The 19,879-nt window shown below is 29.7% G+C and overlaps 1 protein-coding gene across 1 annotated transcript; it reads right to left on the bottom strand.

Annotated features, from left to right (window-relative positions):
• LOC107611096 lies at nt 475-5,982 on the bottom strand. The gene is made up of 8 exons (XM_021108257.1): nt 5,890-5,982; nt 5,593-5,718; nt 2,012-2,279; nt 1,763-1,898; nt 1,589-1,710; nt 928-1,012; nt 724-850; nt 475-645 (listed from the first exon to the last, which is right to left on the bottom strand). Exons 1-8 carry the CDS (start codon nt 5,980-5,982, stop codon nt 475-477), a joined length of 1,128 nt encoding a protein of 375 aa, XP_020963916.1.

Genomic DNA, 19,879 nt, shown 5'->3' with positions numbered 1-19,879 from the left:
CTCAGTACAGGTTCGTCCGAATAGAGCTGCGACCTCCTTATCGAACACAACAAAATTCGTTGTAGCAATACCATCAAAAACCAACAAATTCAACTTGTACCTGTTTTTTTTTATTCAAAAACATCAATTAACACATGGCCTATCACCCTTTAGTTACAACAAAATCATAAAAATTATATTCAACATAATTTAGATGCTCAAACACAATTATTTTTAGATTTATCAGTTTTCTAGATTTTAACCTAGCAAAGGAGACTTTGGTATAAAATTGTTGTAGGTATATGAATTTTTTCTGTGCATATTAATCTTTGTTTGCCATTTTTTTTGTGGCTAGACCATATTTCCATCAGCCAAAGCAGCTTTTGTTTTTAATAATTATTGGTATTAAGCCAGATATTACTAAATCAATTAAAAATCAACATAATCAATTAGTTAACTATATTGCTTTTTTATGAAAAGATTGCACAAATAAGTTTAATTAGAGTCATACCTGTCAACCACATTATTCACGTCCCTATTACAGCCGTCGCAGAAGTATTCATCCGCATTAGCTTCTGCCTTCACGCTACAAAGACATGATTTATACCACCAACTTGGAACGGGTTCAACATCAAGAACAGTGGCCCGAACAACATAGAATCCAACCTACATAGGAACAGTGTGAAAGTTAAAAAAAAATAATGAACCAAACGAAAAAAAAGTAGTTTTCTATAAAGCACTCACATCCGCAACCGCACGTAACTCCTTTATTGTCTTCCTCCCAGTGGAATATAAAACCTCATCTTCATCAAGATATGTCGGTTTGCCAGAAATCACAGATAGGTACTGCGAGATCTCTCTATAGTACACGCTACTTATCAATCACAACGCCACAAATATACAATCAATATGCAGAATCATAAATAATTCACAATATTGGTACAATACCTTTTTTGAAGCATCAAAGCCTCGAGAATATCCGGATTTATCAAGAGTCTAGTACCATACATAATGTTCTGCACAATATTGGTACCTATATATAACAATCATTGCTTAAATGAGTTGTACAATTATACATGTCAGAAGAATTATCGAATGGAAAGTAACCAAAAGTATCCTTTAGATTTAAAAAAACAACTATAATCTACTGCGAACCTAATTAATTATTAAAAGTTTTTATTTCAGCAATGACATATAAAAAAATATTTAATGCAACTATAAAATAAGAAAAAGCATTATATAATAACTAAAATATAGTGTAAAATTATATGTTGATTTACAATCAAAAAAGAAATAAAAAACTGGTGATACCTCGTTTATTCAATTTTATATACTAATAGTTTGTATCACTTCAACCAATTAAATTTTAGAAATTAAAAACAAAAAAGAGAATTTCCAACGATATTTAAAAAAATCTTATTACTTGAAAGAGAGTGTTAACATAAAATTCTTATCACTATTAGTCTTTTATCTCATTTCAGCAATTTACACACAAACTATTAATTTCTTATCACAGAAAGAGAGTGTTAACTCCTTTCACATCTCAATAATTAGTAGAAATAGTTACAATAAGATATAATCATTTGATAGTAATCAAATTCTCACATACCTCCAGCATTTTTTACTCTTGCAAATTGAAAAACAACTATTGACAGTTGTTGATCGCCCGATGCCAGAAAACCCTTGATCTGGTCTACCATCTCTCCAAGAACAACAATATTAAGCTTTAAACTGTAGAGAAAATGCAAATTATTTAGAAAATAAAAAAATTAATTATATAAACATATTAAGTGGTGAGTAAGGGTTGTTGGAAAAAACGCATCCGGCATTCTCAATATGAATGACCATCATGTTAATAAGTTTGCCATCGTTCACATATTTCCCCTCAACTTCTACACCGGTCATAACTCCAGCAACGTCTTAAATAAATATCAAATAGAAAAATGTGCACAAATCACACGTTTTAGTGATATTTTATCATAATTACAAAACAAAAATCAACTTGTGTACATGCCATAAATTATACACTTACCAACCAAAAAAAGATGATCAGAAGAGTATCCCATAATTTTCCTAAAAGGGACCAACTTAATACCATATAACGGTATTGCATCACAGAAAGAGGGTAAGACAATAGTTCTATCTTGAAAAAACAACCGAAATTGATGCGATGTTGTGCGATACAACCGACAGTCGTTGCTAACTCCAAAGTATGTAAAAACATACACAGTTCCATCTAATATCAATGATTGGAACACATATATCAGATCCTCACCTACAGAAGCATGCATAGTTGTTCCCTATTTTTTCACAAAGCAAAAAATTTAATTATTCACTTTCTACACACCTACGAATAAGGTCCAACTAAATAAACAAATAAAATTTATATAAAATATTTCGTTCAATAGTTATAACCGAATAAATTAAAAATATGATTTAAATCTAAAATATTAAGTATCAAGCATTAATAATGGATTTATATTCACCCAAAAGGAAGAATATACATATAATGGATTCAAATATTCAATACTTTAATTGTTTTTTATTGTTTTTTTTTAACCACAGATATTAGAAAGGAAAAATGCGCAATGACAATCATGCATGAACATTAAGTGTTATGTAGAAGAGGGTTAAGATTAATGACAATCATGCATATGCGTTAGTAATGCCTTTATATATTTTTCTCTTAATCATGAATAACAAAATTTATAATTTTATATAACTATTTATGAGAATTTGGTTAAAAATCCCCCCAAATCCCCCTCTTTACTGGCCAAATACCCCTCACTCCTTGAAGCCCTTGTTTCTCTTTTCCCTTATAATTCCCCATGTCCGACAGTCAAACGTTTTAATTTGTTTTTCTAGTGTACATTTTTTTTTAAAGGAAGAGTTAGTTTTATATTTTTCACATATATTTTGTTCTTTTCTATACATATGCGTGCCAGCACAAATTTGGCATACTCACCCACTAATTCTTTATCCATTTCCGTAAATTAATTATGTAATTCGTAAATAATCATGACCCTTCTTTCTCATTTTTTAACATATTTATTTCCTTTAAAAAAAAAGAAAAAAATTTTCCCCCAATTCTTAGACTTTGAAATCTTTTGGCTGATTTTAGATTGATCTCCTAACCTATTCAATAGTACTAATACTAAATGATCGATCCGCTAAAATTCTACCCACTAAATTCTTTAAACATTTCTGCAAACTTTTCTCTATTTCTTTTTTATCAAAAAAGATTATTAAAAAGTGTTTTGGCTAATTTGTTATTAATTTATTTTATACTTATAACTACCCTTTCAAATTTTTTTTCATTTAGTTGGATTTCTAATAAAAAGTTAATTAAAACTATCCAAATTTTTTAAGTAAATACTTATTCTCAGTCAAATAAAACTGTAAAATATTTACTTATTTAGAATTAGGGAGTAACATATAATCTTTTAGATTTTATAAGACAATAAAAAGAAAAATACGAAAATATTTAAAAAAATAGCTAATAAAAAATACTAAAACATTTTATAATTTAACCTAAATAATAGTACAAACTATTTGAACGTACAAACTAAAAATGTTTTACATGATAACTGCATACTAATTAAACAGTTAACTCCATAGAAAATAAAAATTGAAAAAACCTTATACTAATATTCTTTTCCAATTTTTTTTTGTGTATAATCTTTTTTTCGCCTTAACTTTTATATTGTTTTTGTTATTATTGTATATATACATATTTTTCCCCTCTCCATCAACGTATTCTTAAACCTTTTAAAATCTCGAATGGTCAAACTCAAAAGAGGGTGATAAATATAGATTAATTCCTAAATATGTCTCTAAAATATTTTTAATCCAAGAATTTAATTTTTAATAAATTTTAATTATTAAATTAGTTTTAAATTTTTATGTTATTAAACATATCAATTTTAATGTCAAATTTTGATAATAGTTAGACAACTTAATCTCTGTCTATCATTATTTAATAAAAAACATAACAGCTTTTAAAAAATTTAAAATTTTCATATTCATCTCTTTATATAATTACAATCTTCACGTTGACTTGTATAGTAAAATAAAAGTTTGTAAATTGATTTGGTGTTTGAAATTTTTAGAGGACTAAAGTACACATTTTAATTTTGGTGTTACCCTTTCAGTGATGTTTAACAACAATGTTAAAATTTGGTGTGTTTCTTTGTACGTGAGACCACAAATTTAATTTGAGGGTCGAATTTATGACTTTCAATTTTTTTTTAAACATACAAATTTCAGGGTCAAATTTTTTTTAATACAAATCTTACTCTTAGATTTATATTTTGGTATTAAAAAAATTTTACATGTGCAGTTTGAATCATCTAATTTGTTTTAAGATAAAAAAAGTTATTTTAACACAAATTGAACCTTTCGATTTGTGCATTATGAAATGTAATTTTTAATTAGATTTGTCTACAAATTTTATTATTACTCAAATTTGATGGTCTAATTTGTTATTTAAAGTTAAAAAAATAAAACTCATATCAGAAAAAAATATAACAATTTATCATTACATTGAATTACATACAATCTTTTTCTATTTCCAAAAAAGATTAACCGATGGTCCCAAGAAAAGCATAAAACTGTTGAGATTGAAATTGTAATAATTATGAGAGTGAAGATCATACAAATATGGGACTATGTGTATGTAAACAGAGAAATAATTGTGTGGATGAATAAATTAGAAGTACCTGCTCATCCATCAACACCATTTCAATGGAGCTATTGGATTTGGAGTCTTTAAATTTTGGTAAAGACCAGAGTCTGATTACTCTGACATGAATCTTCCAGCTCTCTTTTGGCAGTGCAATCATCTCTAACAAATCATATTGTCTATCCAGTTTTTCTCTAGAGAAAAAAATAAGAGCAAACGTAAATTGTAGCAAGTATGTATGGTAACAGTATAAGACCATACTTCCTAGGCTTTTATAGCAACTAAGAAGAGGTATATTTTTTAGATAAATCATTTTAAAATTAGACTGCATCCAAAATCACATTTTTTCCATAATCCAAAAGAAGAAAAAATCTATCTTAATAATTTAAAAATGAAAAAAGATTTGAATTGAAAATACAGCTCTTATTCTATATCATAAATACTGTCAATTCAAAATATACCGAATAAAAAAAGATATGAAAATAAGAGCTGAATCCATGTCTTCCTGTGATTAAAAAAATATATATATACGTGTATAATAATACCCTTAATATATGTATCAGAAAAATCCATAATTTTATTGTTGTTTTCTAAACCAGGCATCATACGTAGCAAATTTAAGAGAGTTTTATCCCAATATATGCCTTTTTTATGAGCTTAAATTATTAGAAAAATTAATTTTATAACATAGTATCATATTTTCTATAATTTAAAATTTGAGGCATTGATTTTTATTGACTCCAAAAAAATATTGCAACATAAGACAAATAAAAATATATATATATAAGATTTAGACAAAATAAAAAATTATGTGAAAAGACGTATTAAAAATAGGATCAACTGTATGATAAAATTAATTATATATGGGTCGCATGCAATTTGGGATTAGGGTTTTAAATTACATATATTAATGAATTAGTTTAGAGACTTACCATGATTACAACCAAGGTTCTGAGAACAGGGGAAGGACCCAATGAAGGATCCATTGGGAAGCTGTTGTTAGGACTGGGCATGTTTGTGTGCAAGTGTTTCAAGTAATTGGTTTTTTTCTGTGTAATCTAAAACACAAAACACAAAACACACAACTTGAGATGAATAATCAAATAATCATCTACAAATTTTACAAAAACACAAAGCAGCAGCAGGACAACATAGCCAGAACCCAAAAATCAAATAATCGTTCAACGATTTCAACAATCGAAGAACAGGTGCACACTAAAGCCACTGACCTTCGAGACAATGACGCCGAGACGACGGTGACAAGACCACCGCGAGCAGGAAGAATCCGACTGAGGATGGGCGTCGAGTGAAGAAGAAGACATCGAACAGGGGATTTGACTTGGAAAACACCGACAGTACAAAGAGAGACTCCTTGGATAGCCACGGACGGCGGCAACCGGTCACTCCATTCAGCGGCGGTTGAGGCTAGCTAGGGTTTCCCTTTTTATTTTTCTTTGAATGAAGGAATGAATGAAAGTAACAAAAGAGAGGAGGGAGACCATCAAGCAGTAACGTGTCTAACTCTTTTTGTTTTCTTTTGTTTTCTTTATTTATTCTAATTTATAAAAGTAAGAAAAGAGAGGAGGGAGTAACGTGTCTAACTCTTTTTGTTTTCTTTTGTTTTCTTTATTTATTCTAATTTATAAAAGTAACATTAGAGAGGAGGGAGACCAGCAGTAACGTGTTACTCCCTCTTTGCTCTACTTTGTTTTTTTTTATTTATTCTAATTTATAAAGAGACTACTTGATGATTGATTAAATTTTCTACATGTATTTTGGTAAACGAAGAGATTGATTAAAAAAATTTCTTATTTCTGATCATTGAATATATTCCTTCTATTCTAAAATAATTGTTGCTTTAATTTTAACTTGTAGATTTATTAAAAAAATTAAAATATTCATTTTAAATGAAGGGAATAAAAGCCGTACTTATCTTAAAACTGAAGAATTATACGATAATAATAATAACAATGATGCTGAATGAGCAAAAGATTTCAATAATGCATGATTTATTCCCAAGTTCTCAAAGTGGTAATCATATCCAAGTGAGAGAGGGATTTCCAATGAAAGGTTCAATACATTCCGAGACTGAGTATGCTGTGCATAGTTGAATCTCACTCAACTCTCATTGCAATTGCCAACATATTATCACCAACACTAATATTACATTTATTTCTTCAACGGGCTTTCATTTTTTTATATAAGTACTCAAATACTAATAATAATAATAAGTATTTATTAAAAGAAAACACACTTAAATCTTGGATTAAATAAACAAATATATGAAACAACTTTTGTATCAAGTTCTAAGAGATAAATTAATGTCAACACAAATTTTGAAAAATAAACTACTCATATATGGTAGATCCTACACTCTCAAACAACCATACTTCATTCAAGTAATAGTTTAAATAAATTATTCTCATATATTATAAATCAAACTGTGTAAAGGCGTGATGATTTAGTCCTCCATCACAACCCACTTCCCTTTCTTGGATTTGGATGAAACTGACTCCTCTCCAACCTCTTCAATATGTTTCTTAGCTCTGAGAATCTTAGAATTATGTTTCTCATCAACTGCAGGTGATGGAGTTAGCTCACTCTCACAAGCCTGGGATACGCCATCATGTACCAAAAAATATAAGAATAATAATATTTTATTTACAATGTAAAAACTAAGAACATCATTGTAACAATTTAAATTGGAAATCATTTGACACAAACCTTAGAAGTGTCGTATGGACCAGTAGACAAACTCAATAGTTCAGAATTTTCATGGGACAAAACACTATTAGAAAACTAGTTATTACAGACGGATATTTTCAACGAATTTTATCCCATGGAAATACAGAGGGAATTTCAGAGGGATTTTTTGTCAGAAAACAAAAAAATAGATTAGCATAAATTACAGATGGAAAAGAGAATCCGTCGATAATTCTGTCGGAAAAATTAATTTTTTTCCGTGAAAAATGGTTACAGACGGAAAATCCGTCTATAATTAAATAAACAAAATGCTGCATTTTATTAAATTATTACAGACAAAAAATCCGTCTGTAATTTAAATTAAATCCGTCGGAAATATTGAAAACCCTAATTTTATCACCACCCATTCACACTCCATTTGAAACAAACTCTAAGAGAAGGTGTTGTCAAACTCTTCGCCCTCATCCCTCGAACTCTTCGCCCTGCAGCCCGCCACCCGCAGCCACCGCAGTCTCTGCCGCCACTGCAGCCACGCAACCCTTGCATTAGCCCTCGCAGCTCCCCGCAACCCCCATAGCCTCGCATCCCCGCAGCGGCGCAGCCACCGTAGCCCCTACACAGACAAAGCCTCCACCGCCACCGTAAAAGATCCATCGCCATTGTAGGAAGCTGTGTCGCCTTGATTGGAAGCTCCCTCGCCGTCGTTTGGAAGCTCGTTGGCCATCTCCTCTGTTCGAGCGCTCTCCTTCTCTCTCTGTGTCGCCGTTGTGTTTCTGCCACTGCCCTTCCTCCTCGCAGCCGGTGAGTACTGTGATAAATTGAGAACATTGAATGCTTATTTTGCTCATAATTTTGCTCATAGTTTGTTAAACAGTCACTTTGCTGTTCATAATTTTGCTCATTTTTTTATTCATACTTGTTCATAAGCACTGATAATATTGAATGCTATGTACTTTGTGAATTTTGTTCATAAAATGTCTATTTGCTGTTCATAATTTTGTTCATATTTGTTCATAAACAATGATAATATTAAATGCTCTTTTTCTCCAGTGTTGTGAACAGCTTCTTTTTCTCCAGTGTTGTGAACAGCTTCTTTGTTCATATTTGTTCATAAACAATGATAATACTTGTTCATATTTGTTCAAAGTTCTACATCAAAGTCTTTTTCTCCAGTGTTGTGAACAGCTTCTTTGGCAACATTTGCAGCAGATTCGGCAGATTCAACAACTGTCTCTTTGCTCTTCTCCAAGTTAGGAACAAGTACAAGTACAATTACTTACTTAATTAAAGCCCTTCTTCTTCTTCTTCTTCTTCTTCTTCTTCTTCTTCTTCTTCTTCTTCTTCTTCTTCTTCTTCTTCTTCTTCTTCTATATAGCATACTCTATGGTTATAAGCTTACACGGTTACAGTACTATATTATATTATTATTGTTGTTGTTGTTAATTTATTATCCATCTACTTCTAACTACTTTCACTATTTACCTTATTATTTTTTAGATCACTTTACTACACTACTGCTTTTCTTTTCTTTTTAGTTTGTGGCCTTAATTCTCTATCCTTAATTATGTTATGTGTTTTGATTTTTCAGTGTATATACATGCATGATTCAAAAATGTATGTGTGTCCTTTCATTTCTTTCTTTAATTTTATTCTTTGTTTATATTGAAATAAAATATTATTGTGTATGATTGGATCTGAAAATGAGTGGATCAAGTTAGGAGCATGTGCTTCTTTTCTTGGCTGCTGCTTAATATTATATTACTCTAATTTGTCTTTGCTTGCTGCTCTTGCTTATTGCCACGTTTTCTTTTAGATGAGTTATATGAATCTCTGACTTTGTTTTCTCTCTTGTTTGGCTAATGTATTATTGCAACCATTGGTTCCCTCAATAAAATAAGGATTTAAAATTAGAGAAAGGAGAAATAGGAAAAGTCTTGTGTATTTGATCAACAAAGAGATTTTGGCTGTGTTTGGTGATTTGATTGTTATATTGATGAAATTGATATATGATTGCTAGTGATAAGATGCTGAAAATTCTTATTTTGTTGAGGTCCTGAAATTTCATTAATTGTGTGAATGTTTAAATTTGAGCTCTTGTGGTTTTAGGAATGTTAAAAGCTTTGATGCAAAATTTGGCATATAAAGTTGTTAAATTGCTTGCTGCAGAAAATTCAGCAGATTGGCGCCAACTTGTATGAAATTTTGGGAAAAATATGTACGGTAATTTTTAATGAAATAAGTTAAATAACAAATCTGATGATGATTTGCAGAACTGCATCACACTAACAAAGGAGAATGTCAAATGCATAATCATGGTAACTTTTACTTTCTATTTGGAATTCATTTTCATTCAAACATATATCAGCTTTTTCTAGTTCACTATTATCCATTCTCTTTAAAAAATTGTTCATGTTCGACCTAATAACTAATAACGGAAATTAATAACTAATAATATTTAACTGCCATATTTTCATATTAAGAAAGGTCTTTATTTTAAATAAATTATATTAATCATATAAAACTATCCTCTTTATCTTTTCTTACTGTATATATTCGCTTTCTTGATCTTTTTGCCATAATATTACTATTAAATGATGTGAAGTTATTTTTAATCATAAATGTTGAAGCAAAAATTAAGATAAAGTGAGTTTACATTTTTTCTACCAAACAGACTTAATGTTTCTTTTAATTTTTCCATCCTATCGTGATCAATTTTAAAGAATTTCGAGATTTGAATGAATTTAGTTCTTGTTTACAGGTACAGTTAATTCATTGAAGAAAGAGAATAGTGCTGTCCTCGTCCTGTTTAGCCTCACATCATGAAATTAGTTTAGGAAAATTCCCAAGTGCTAATAATCATAGTTACATATATAATTAGTGTTTAAAATTACAAGATCAACTTAGGTTTGTGCTAGATCAGCCCAAAGTAATATAAGGCTACTTTAATTTGTGTCCGTAAAACTTGCTAAATTTTAGAAAAGCTAACCTTAAAAACAGAACCATATTCCTAATTATGTATCTTTCTCATGTGAAATGATATTAATCTTAAACTTGTTACAATTAAAACTTAGGTATGTCAGGTACATGTCTACTAAATTTGAAAGGCATTCCATTAGAATTGGATTTTTCATGAATTTCCTAAAGTTATTGCTACCTGCTACTAAACATGAATTATTCCTAAAGTTATATACCTAATTACTAAAGTAGAAGCATGCAATTTACTATTCTTTTAGTTTCAACAAATTGGCCAGTGATCAGTATGTGATTGATTGAACTTTAAAATAGTAGCATAACTTGAACATCTATATATAATCATGAACTATTTCTTTACATGGAAAGATTGGAAGATTAGGTGGTGGAGGATCAGATTATAAACCTTTTGTGCACCATGTGGGAATTCCATCAATTGATATAGCCTTTGGAGGAGGTACATAACACTAATTTAATCACTAAGATTCGGATGCGTTAATAATACTCTCTCTGCAGATTATCCAGTATACCACTCACTGTATGATGATTTCATCTGGATGCAGAAATTTGGAGATCCTATGTTTCATAGGCATGTTGCAGGTTGGTGGCATTCAATTTCCTTTTTCAGTTTATGTCACGTTAAACTCCATCTCAGTTAACTCTAATGATATCAAAATGTTTCTTTTCTTTTGTTTTTCTTTTTATTTAGGAAATAGAAGCAAGTAAAGGTTGGAGAACATGGAAAGAGTACCAAATGAAAGTGAGAGATGTGAATGATAGACTTATGATGGCTGAACGTGTATTCACTGACAGAGATGGCCTCTTAGGAATGACATGGCATAAGCATTTGGTGAGTATATAGTTTTTTACTCTAAGAAGCAAGTGTTTTCTGGGCTAGTTCCCTCATTCTTCTTCTGAGTTATAATATCACATAGTCTCATTAACAAATGCCATGTGAACATTAGATGAATTCTACTGTTTTGAATGAAACCAGGGTTCTAACTTCTAAGAAAGATGAAATTGAAGAAACCAAGCAAGCAAAGCAGAGAAGAAACATCAAACATGGCTGCTACTGTTGGAATCACAGAATTCATTGGAGCAGATATGATTGAGAAGGTAATTTCTTAGTAGATGAAGCTATTTTGTCCAAGCTAAAGTAAATGAAGCTTTTCAAGGAAGGTTCCAAGCTATTTTGTCCAAGCCGTTTTGGTTTTGGTTTCAAAATTCTTTTAATTTTTGTTGAGTTCAATTAATTTTGTTTAGTTAGTTTGATTTAGTAATTAGTTTCGTTAGCTTTGTTTTCTGATGAGTGGATTTTTAGGTTTTGATTAGATTAGGTTTAGTTAGATTTGTTTTTTTCTGATTTTAGTAATTAGTTTGATTTTAGTAATTAGGTTTTTCAATTTTTGGTGTTTCTTTTCGCTGCACTATCTTTTTTCTTTTGCTGCTGCTTCTTGCTGCAGTGTGATAGTGATCCTTCTAAGAGAATATGATTATGGATTATGCTTTACAAAGGTTGAACTTAGTGATCTGCTTAGAGCTCTATTAGCTGCAATTCTTCTATTCCATATGTCTTACTAATGAATCACCTGCAATTTATTGATCCTGAATTTAGAACTGAATTTGGAATATGTATATTTTTTCCTCCGAAATTCTTGTGTAGCATTCATGTAATTCTATACTTATTATTTGGAATTTATCTATCATTTTCCCTTTCTCAATGCAGATAACAACAATTGATGCAGCAATTTATCTCAGAATGGCAGGACGGCCACCTTTGCTTCCATCCAATCAAAGGTAATGCCTCTTCATTACTTTGTAACTACCTACAGGTAATGCCTCTCTTGTCCAACATGTGAACTTAGTTAGTTATGCTGAGACTGATTGATTTAAATTGGTGGAAACTCGCTTAAGCTTTGAATCAAAGCAAGATAATTATATGTGGTATAAAAGCCAGCAACATCTTATTGGATTGGTTTACCTGCATGAAAATTAAAAAACTAGGATAATTCAAAGAGGTATAAAAGCCAGCAACATCATACTAATTTTTTTCTTTTTAATTTCCATTATATTATACTGGACCAAAGGATGGTTCCCTTACTCAGCTTGTTAAAAAGCGATACTAGATTTTTGACACTAACCTAGGTGCTCAGATAGAGGTTCAAATTTTTGTTCTACTTTTTGTTGGTTCGTTTTTTTGAAATTTTGTGAAGGAAAACATAAATGGATTTGATAAGCTTCAACCTGTGATAAAGGGCTTTTAGTTTCCAATTTTCAGGTGAGTGTTGAGCATCATAGTCAGCCCTTAACATGATTTTGATATCTGCAAGAAAGAGCAACTCAATAGGTATTGTCATTGTAGTGATTTAATGCTTGATTAACTACAAATATGCCATCAATGGTCATGTTTGAATTTAACCATTATTTCCTACACGTTAATACTAGGGAAGTTACTTGTATATTATATATGCACATTGTGATAATAAGGAACATATTATGATGGTCTTCATCTTCCTCAATGGCAAAAAAGTGTAAAGGTGTTCATATATAGGTGTTTTGAGGTTATCAATAAAGTTACATAGTCTTAAGTGGATTCAGGTGTAGGTTATCAATTGCAAAAGGGAACTGTAGAAATAAATGGTCATGGTTTATAATTGCTGTTGTTTATACATAAATATTTCTTTCTTATAGCCTAACAATATTTGTTATTGATGTTCATATACCATCTTAAAAGGATTCTGTCGATCTTAAATCAAAGAAGGCAAAGGTCCTTGTTGAGGTAAATCTATATTGCGCCCTTCAATTGAAAGAGGTCCAGGAGGTGTATTTGAAATGGAGTTTAACTTGCAATGCTGATGTGGAGTTTAACTTGAAGTGGCCACACACAACCACAAGGAGATCCAGGAGGTGTATTTGTCAATGGCTCTGAGCAAGTCACCATCATGCAATCTAAAAGGAATAGGATCAATATAAAATCTTGTTTGTTTAAATTGTTAAAAATGAAGGAACTAGTAGTGTCAATGAGTAATGTAAATAGTTATAGTTCTGTCAATGGTTTATTTTTTTGGGTATCTTTTTATTGAGATAGTGAGATATTGGCCAATGATATTGAAAAATAACATCCAATTTTATAGGTATCATGTAATGAATATTATGTTCATCTATATGATTTTTGGCCTCTTTCTTTTTTCAATTTACAGTGTATTTGATGGAGGAAATTTAAAAAATAAACCTAAAGTATTCATTTTGCAATGAAAAAATTTTAAAAATTTTCTATTTTACTTTACCAACGGATTTACAGACGGATTTTCTGTCTGTAATCATAGTGTGAGATAATTTTCTAAGGTTCAAATTACAGACGGAAAATTTCTCTGAAAATCCGTCAGAAAATCCATATGTAATTACAGACGGAAAATCCGTCAGAAAGTTCGTCGCCTTTGGGAAATGGATACAAAATTTACAGAAAAAAATTCGTCGGTAACTGGTAAAAATTCGTCTGTAATTTTCCGACGGAAAAAAATCCGTCAGTAAATAATTTCCGACGGGGCTTTTACAGAGGGACAAAATCCGTCGGTAACCAAAAATTTGTCTGTAATAAAGACTAAATCCATCTGTAAATCTGTCTGTATTAATCTATTTTCTAGTTGTGAAAGGCCCTACAAAACAATTGATTCAATAAAAAGACATCATCAAAATCTTGTTGATCTGTTTTTGCAATACGGAAACAAAAGAGAAAGTTATTAGCCAAAGGGGGTTACAGGGTCAGAATTGTATTTATCCAGGAAAGCAGAGACCAGAGAATTCTCATTAGTCATTCTCAGCACATGAATCACATATGGTTCATAAGAGTTCAGATTCCTCATCTTGAGTTGCACTTTGAAGATGAACTTAATATCCCTAAGCTTATTAATCTCTTCGGGACAGGAATTTTTCTCAACACCCTTCAAATTTAGCGGAAAAAAGTTCATTCATGCTCTCATAAATAATAAAAATTAAGGTATAGTGCAAAACAATTAACACAAAAAAATGAATATGACATCAAACCTTAGTCACACAAGACTGTCTAAGGTCATTAGCAAAAACTCCAAGAAACTTTGCAGCTTTTCCATCGAACAAAATAAAAGAGGCAGCATCGGTGTGGTCTATCACCCTTATGTGGATGCTGTACCTATTATTCACCAGAAAATATACAATCCAAGAACAATATACTACATAAATTATACCAATAGTCAGAGTGTCTATACTATGTTATTATTGAATTGGATGCAAATAGTTTTTTAATGGCTTATCCAAGAGTCTCCATCCCACACGGTAGAATAGTTTAAAATAATCCTTATGTTAAAGAAGTATCGTGAGTCATACCTTGGCTCATAGAACCCGTAGTCTCTAATGCAATTGGGACAGAAACATCTTTGCTCAAGTTCCCTTAAGCCACGATGACACTTCTTACATCCTTTGTACCACCAACCAAACTCGGTCTCAACTTCTTTAATCGTCCCGGCTGTAACAAATACAGCATCCTAAAATCGATGGATGCAAGGGTACAACACAACAATTGAGATTATGATCCAACAAACATTAGAACTAATATAATGAAAAAAAAGGAAGAGTAATAAAGAAAGGATTTTACCTGATTATGCTCCTTTATCTCGGCAATTGTTTTGTAGACTGACAGACGCAAAAAATCTTCCTCAACTGAAACAGGTTGATCACAGACTAGCGGCATTATGCCTTGTCCGTCAACAGGATCCAATTTGTTCACCCTTGAATTTTTAAATAATAATTTATGAAATTTGCTAATAGTTAAATAATCAAAAGCCTTGTATAAATATTCTGCTGGCCACACTACTGATCTATACACTGTACCTTGCAAAGAAATCCCTGACAGCTGGAAACTCAACATTGATAAACAGTTTCGAATTGTAGTTTGTGTTGGAAACACCCATGACCCCTACAAAAAGACATAACAAATTAAAGAAAATACTAGATGCATATGATGACACAAAACATGCATTCAAATAGCAGTAAAATAAACAAACCACTATAAAATTTCATTTTGCCCATTTGGAGAATAACCACATAGGTAAGACACGGGTGTTCCTCCAGATATTTGAGCAAATCAAAAGCAAAAGACTACCACAACGTTACCCTAAATTTCTGTCCACCCCTATAAGAAATAGCAATTATTGTAGAGTAAAGACAGGCACAAAATTTCAAAATATGATTTTAAAATAAAAGCCACTATCAAAAAGATATTAAGCATTACTCAAGATCATCAAGTTCTATGGTGATATAACTTGACGGCTTCCCGTCCCGGGTGAATTCGACCAAGTTACCTTTTGAGGCAAGCTGACCTATCACATCTACAAAATAAAGGCACCAATCTTTCCATTAACAAAACTCTATCTGCTCAGATATTTCTCCAAAAATGACACATTTTTTTCCAAAGTTTCATCCATGTTGAAATCAGATTTTTTTAATTTTCTTAAAAATAAAAATATAAAAGACTGTTAATAAATAGTTAGGGCCTAGAAATCGAAGTTCATGAAAAAACAAAAAATAAATAGGTTAGTACTCCTTACCAACGATACCATTAAGGGTACTAATTCTTTAGTTGCTATATATATGAAATCTGTATTTTGATGTGTTAAAATAAAACGCATAATAATAGAAATCAAAGCCAATAACAATTATGTAATAAATATAAACAATCAGATTGATAAATATAAACAATCAGATTAATAAACACAAAGTTAATAAATAATACAATTTTTTTGGTCCTATACCTATAACAAAAATAACGCATCAGCCAATTCAAATGACATACATTGAATATAGATATATTATGTAATAAAATCAAATTGATAAATTATTTTGCCTAAAAAAATTATATTTTCTCAATGAAATTTTTTAATACAGAATTTAAATAAAAATAAGACACATTAATTTTTAAAGTACTGTTTAATTGTTATAGGACATTATAAAGACAATACAGAAAATTAAATAAAATTTTTTATTAAACAAAATTTAAATGAAACAATATTTAATTGAGTTAGAAATTATATTATTTCTTAATATAAAATTATAGCAAGGGAATAATTGTTACAGGAAGGGAATAATAAAAAAATTCTTCCTTAATGAAACAAATTTTAAAAATAAGACATGTTCTGTCATAATATATTATATTATATTATGTAAAAATTTTCAATCAATTCAAAGGATATAAAGCTAACATTCATGGCAAAAGCCCAAAATAAAGTATAACTCTTTTTCATGGTAATAACTAATTTCTCATGGGTTAGACCCTATAAGCTCTTGGAGTGTATATTTGGTTAAAAGATAAAAAGAGAAGCAAATTTTACTTAAATAAATTTCACGAAAATTATATGAATCTATAATACTTGAGACTTGAGAGGAATAGCAACAACCATCAATTGAATCCATATCTGGCCACTATATGCTCATAATAAAAAAGACAGCAAATGGTGCAAAATAATATATCGGATTAAAAAATTAGACCTCAAAAAATTAAACAACACATGCATTATAGATTAATCTAACAAATAGGTTAGTACTCCTTACCAACGATACCATTAAGGGTACTAATTCTTTAGTTGCTATGTATATGAAATCTGTATTTTGATGTGTTAAAATAAAACGCATAATAATAGAAATCAAAGCCAATAACAATTATGTAATAAATATAAACAATCAGATTGATAAATATAAACAATCTGACTAATAAATACAAAGCCAATAAATAATACAATTTTTTTAGTCCTATACCTATAACAAAAATAATGCATCAACCAATTCAAATGACATACATTGAATATAGACATATTATGTAATAAAATCATATTGATAAATTATTTTGCCTAAAAAAAAAATTATATTTTCTCAATGAAATTTTTTAATACAGAATTTAAATAAAAATAAGACACATTAATTTTTAAAGTACTATTTAATTGTTATAGGACATTATAAGAATAATACAGAAAATTAAATAAATTTTTTTATTAAACAAAATTTAAATAAAACAATATTTAATTGAGTTAGAAATTATATTATTTCTTAATATAAAATTATAGCAAGGGAATAATTGTTACAGGAAGGGAATAATAAAAAAATTCTTCCTTAATATAATTTCTTAATGAAACAAATTTTAAAAATAAGACATGCTCCGTCATAATATATTATATTATATTATGTAAAAATTTTTAATCAATTCAAAGGATACAAAGCTAACATTCACGGCAAAAGTCCAAAATAAAGTCTAACTCTTTTTCATGGGTAATAACTAATTTCTCATGGGTTAGACCCTATAAGCTCTTGGAGTGTATATTTGGTTAGAAGATAAAAAGAGAAGCAAATTTTACTTAAATAAATTTCACGAAAATTATATGAATCTATAATACTTGAGACTTAAGAGGAATAGCAACAACCATCAATTGAATCCATATCTGACCACTATATGCTCATAATAAAAAAGACAGCAAATGGTGCAAAACAATATATAGGATTAAAAAATTAGACCTCAAAAAATTAAACAACACATGCATTATAGATTAATCTAACAAATAGGTTAGTACTCCTTACCAACGATACCTTTAAAGGTACTAATTATTTAGTTGCTATATATATGAAATCTGTATTTAGATGTGTTAAAATAAAACGCATAATAATAGAAAACAAAGCCAATATCAATTATGTAATAAATATAAATAATCAGATTGATAAATATAAACAATCAGATCAATAAATACAAAGTCAATAAATAATACAATTTTTTTTAGTCCTATACCTATACCCATAACAAAAAATGACGCATCAGCCAATTCAAATAACATACATTAAAATATAGACATATTATGTAATAAAATCAGATTGATAAATTATTTTGCCTTAAAAAAATTATATTTTCTTAATGAAATTTTTGAATACAGAATTTAAATAAAAATAAGACACATTAATTTTTAAAATAGTATTTAATTGTTATAGGACATTATAAGGATAATACATAAAATTATATAAATTTTTTTATTAAACAAAATTTAAATGAAACAATATTTAACTGAGTTAGAAATTATATTATTTCTTAATATAAAATTACAGCAAGGGAATAATTGTTATAGGAAGGGAATAATAAAAAAATTCTTCCTTAATATAATTTCTTAATGAAACAAATTTTAAAAATAAGACATGCTCTGTCATAATATATTATATTATATTATGTAAAAATTTTCAATCAATTCAAAGGATACAAAGCTAACATTCACGGCAAAAGTCCAAAATAAAGCTTAACTATTTTCCATGGGTAATAACTAATTTCTTATGGGTTAGACCCTATAAGTTCTTGGGGTGTATATTTGGTTAGAAGATAAAAAGAGAAGCAAATTTTACTTAAATAAATTTCACGAAAATTATATGAATCTATAATACGTGAGACTTGAGAGGAATAGCAACAACCATCTTTAGAATCCATATCTGGCCACTATATGCTCATAATAAAAAAGACAGCAAATGGTGCAAAACAATATATAGAAATAAAAAATTAGACCCAAAAAAATTAAACAACACATGCATTATAGATTAATTTAACAAAGTACTTATCAACTAAATAACCATCTTTTCTAGACTCTAATTGAATTGTTTTGAACGGAAGAAAATTGAATCCGTTCAATGGAAACGAAGAATCTTGTACCGGACGCACAATCGTGTCCCTCTTGAAGTGGATTCTAAATTCGTGTCTAGTAGGCTTGAACTTGATGGTATTCAAAGCAACTCCAAAATTAGTGACTACATACACGTTGCCTTCAGCGAGTAAGCCCTCGAAGATAGGAACAAATATGTCTTTCACAGCTTATTGAATTGCATCCCCCTGAATGCATTAATTTTATAGAGTCATAGATAAATGAGGTTTATTGCTCAGTCATTACCAAAATAAATCTGAAATGCAAAGAGAAAATTTTACCTCTTCATCAAGGATAACCATCTCAATAGGTGCCTTCATCCCAGATTTTGCAAATTGAGAAACGGTCCAAAGCCTAATGACACGTACTTTGAGCTTCCACACCTTATGCGCTGGACCAGCATTAATACACTTGATGAGATCATACCTAAAAATTAAGGACCTCATATTTAGTGAAAGATAAAAAAAATTATTGTGAAACAATCCACATGGCACATGAACTCACCTAGCTGCCATTGCTACCTGTCACTACAAAATTACTCAAATATTATGAATTTCTGTATAAAGAAAGAGTAAGTGTGGTGATCACCTATGCTATACTTATAGAGAGTCACAGCACTGTTCAGCCCCAGTAGTGGTAAGGATTGCAAGAATCTTTACGTTTCTATTAAAATCCAATTAAAAAAAAGAAAAATTTTTTGAACTATTCAGGATTAAAGAATCTGAATAATATCAATAAAATAATTATCAAAATTAGGATAGAAATTAACGGCCAACATTTATTGTGTTTCATTGAGTTTAATTCTGAAAAATCAAAATAAGAAGCAATATATGCTGAAGAGGAAATCACCATA

The sequence above is a fragment of the Arachis ipaensis genome, chromosome B08 (assembly GCF_000816755.2).
Source record: "Arachis ipaensis cultivar K30076 chromosome B08, Araip1.1, whole genome shotgun sequence".
In the NCBI taxonomy this organism is placed as follows: Eukaryota; Viridiplantae; Streptophyta; class Magnoliopsida; order Fabales; family Fabaceae; genus Arachis; species Arachis ipaensis.
Note: the sequence above shows the minus strand (reverse complement) of the source record. Positions and strands in the feature narration are given on the sequence as shown.

Excerpts from the sequence above, each read along its gene's own strand:
- LOC107611096 (XM_021108257.1), bottom strand. The coding sequence starts at position 5,982 with ATGTCTTCTTCTTCACTCGACGCCCATCCTCAGTCGGATTCTTCCTGC. Across the intron at positions 1,711-1,762 it reads CCTTACTCACCACTTAATAT|TTTAAAGCTTAATATTGTTG; the intron begins GTTTATATAATT and ends TTTTCTCTACAG. Across the intron at positions 646-723 it reads AGTTACGTGCGGTTGCGGAT|GTTGGATTCTATGTTGTTCG; the intron begins GTGAGTGCTTTA and ends GTTCCTATGTAG.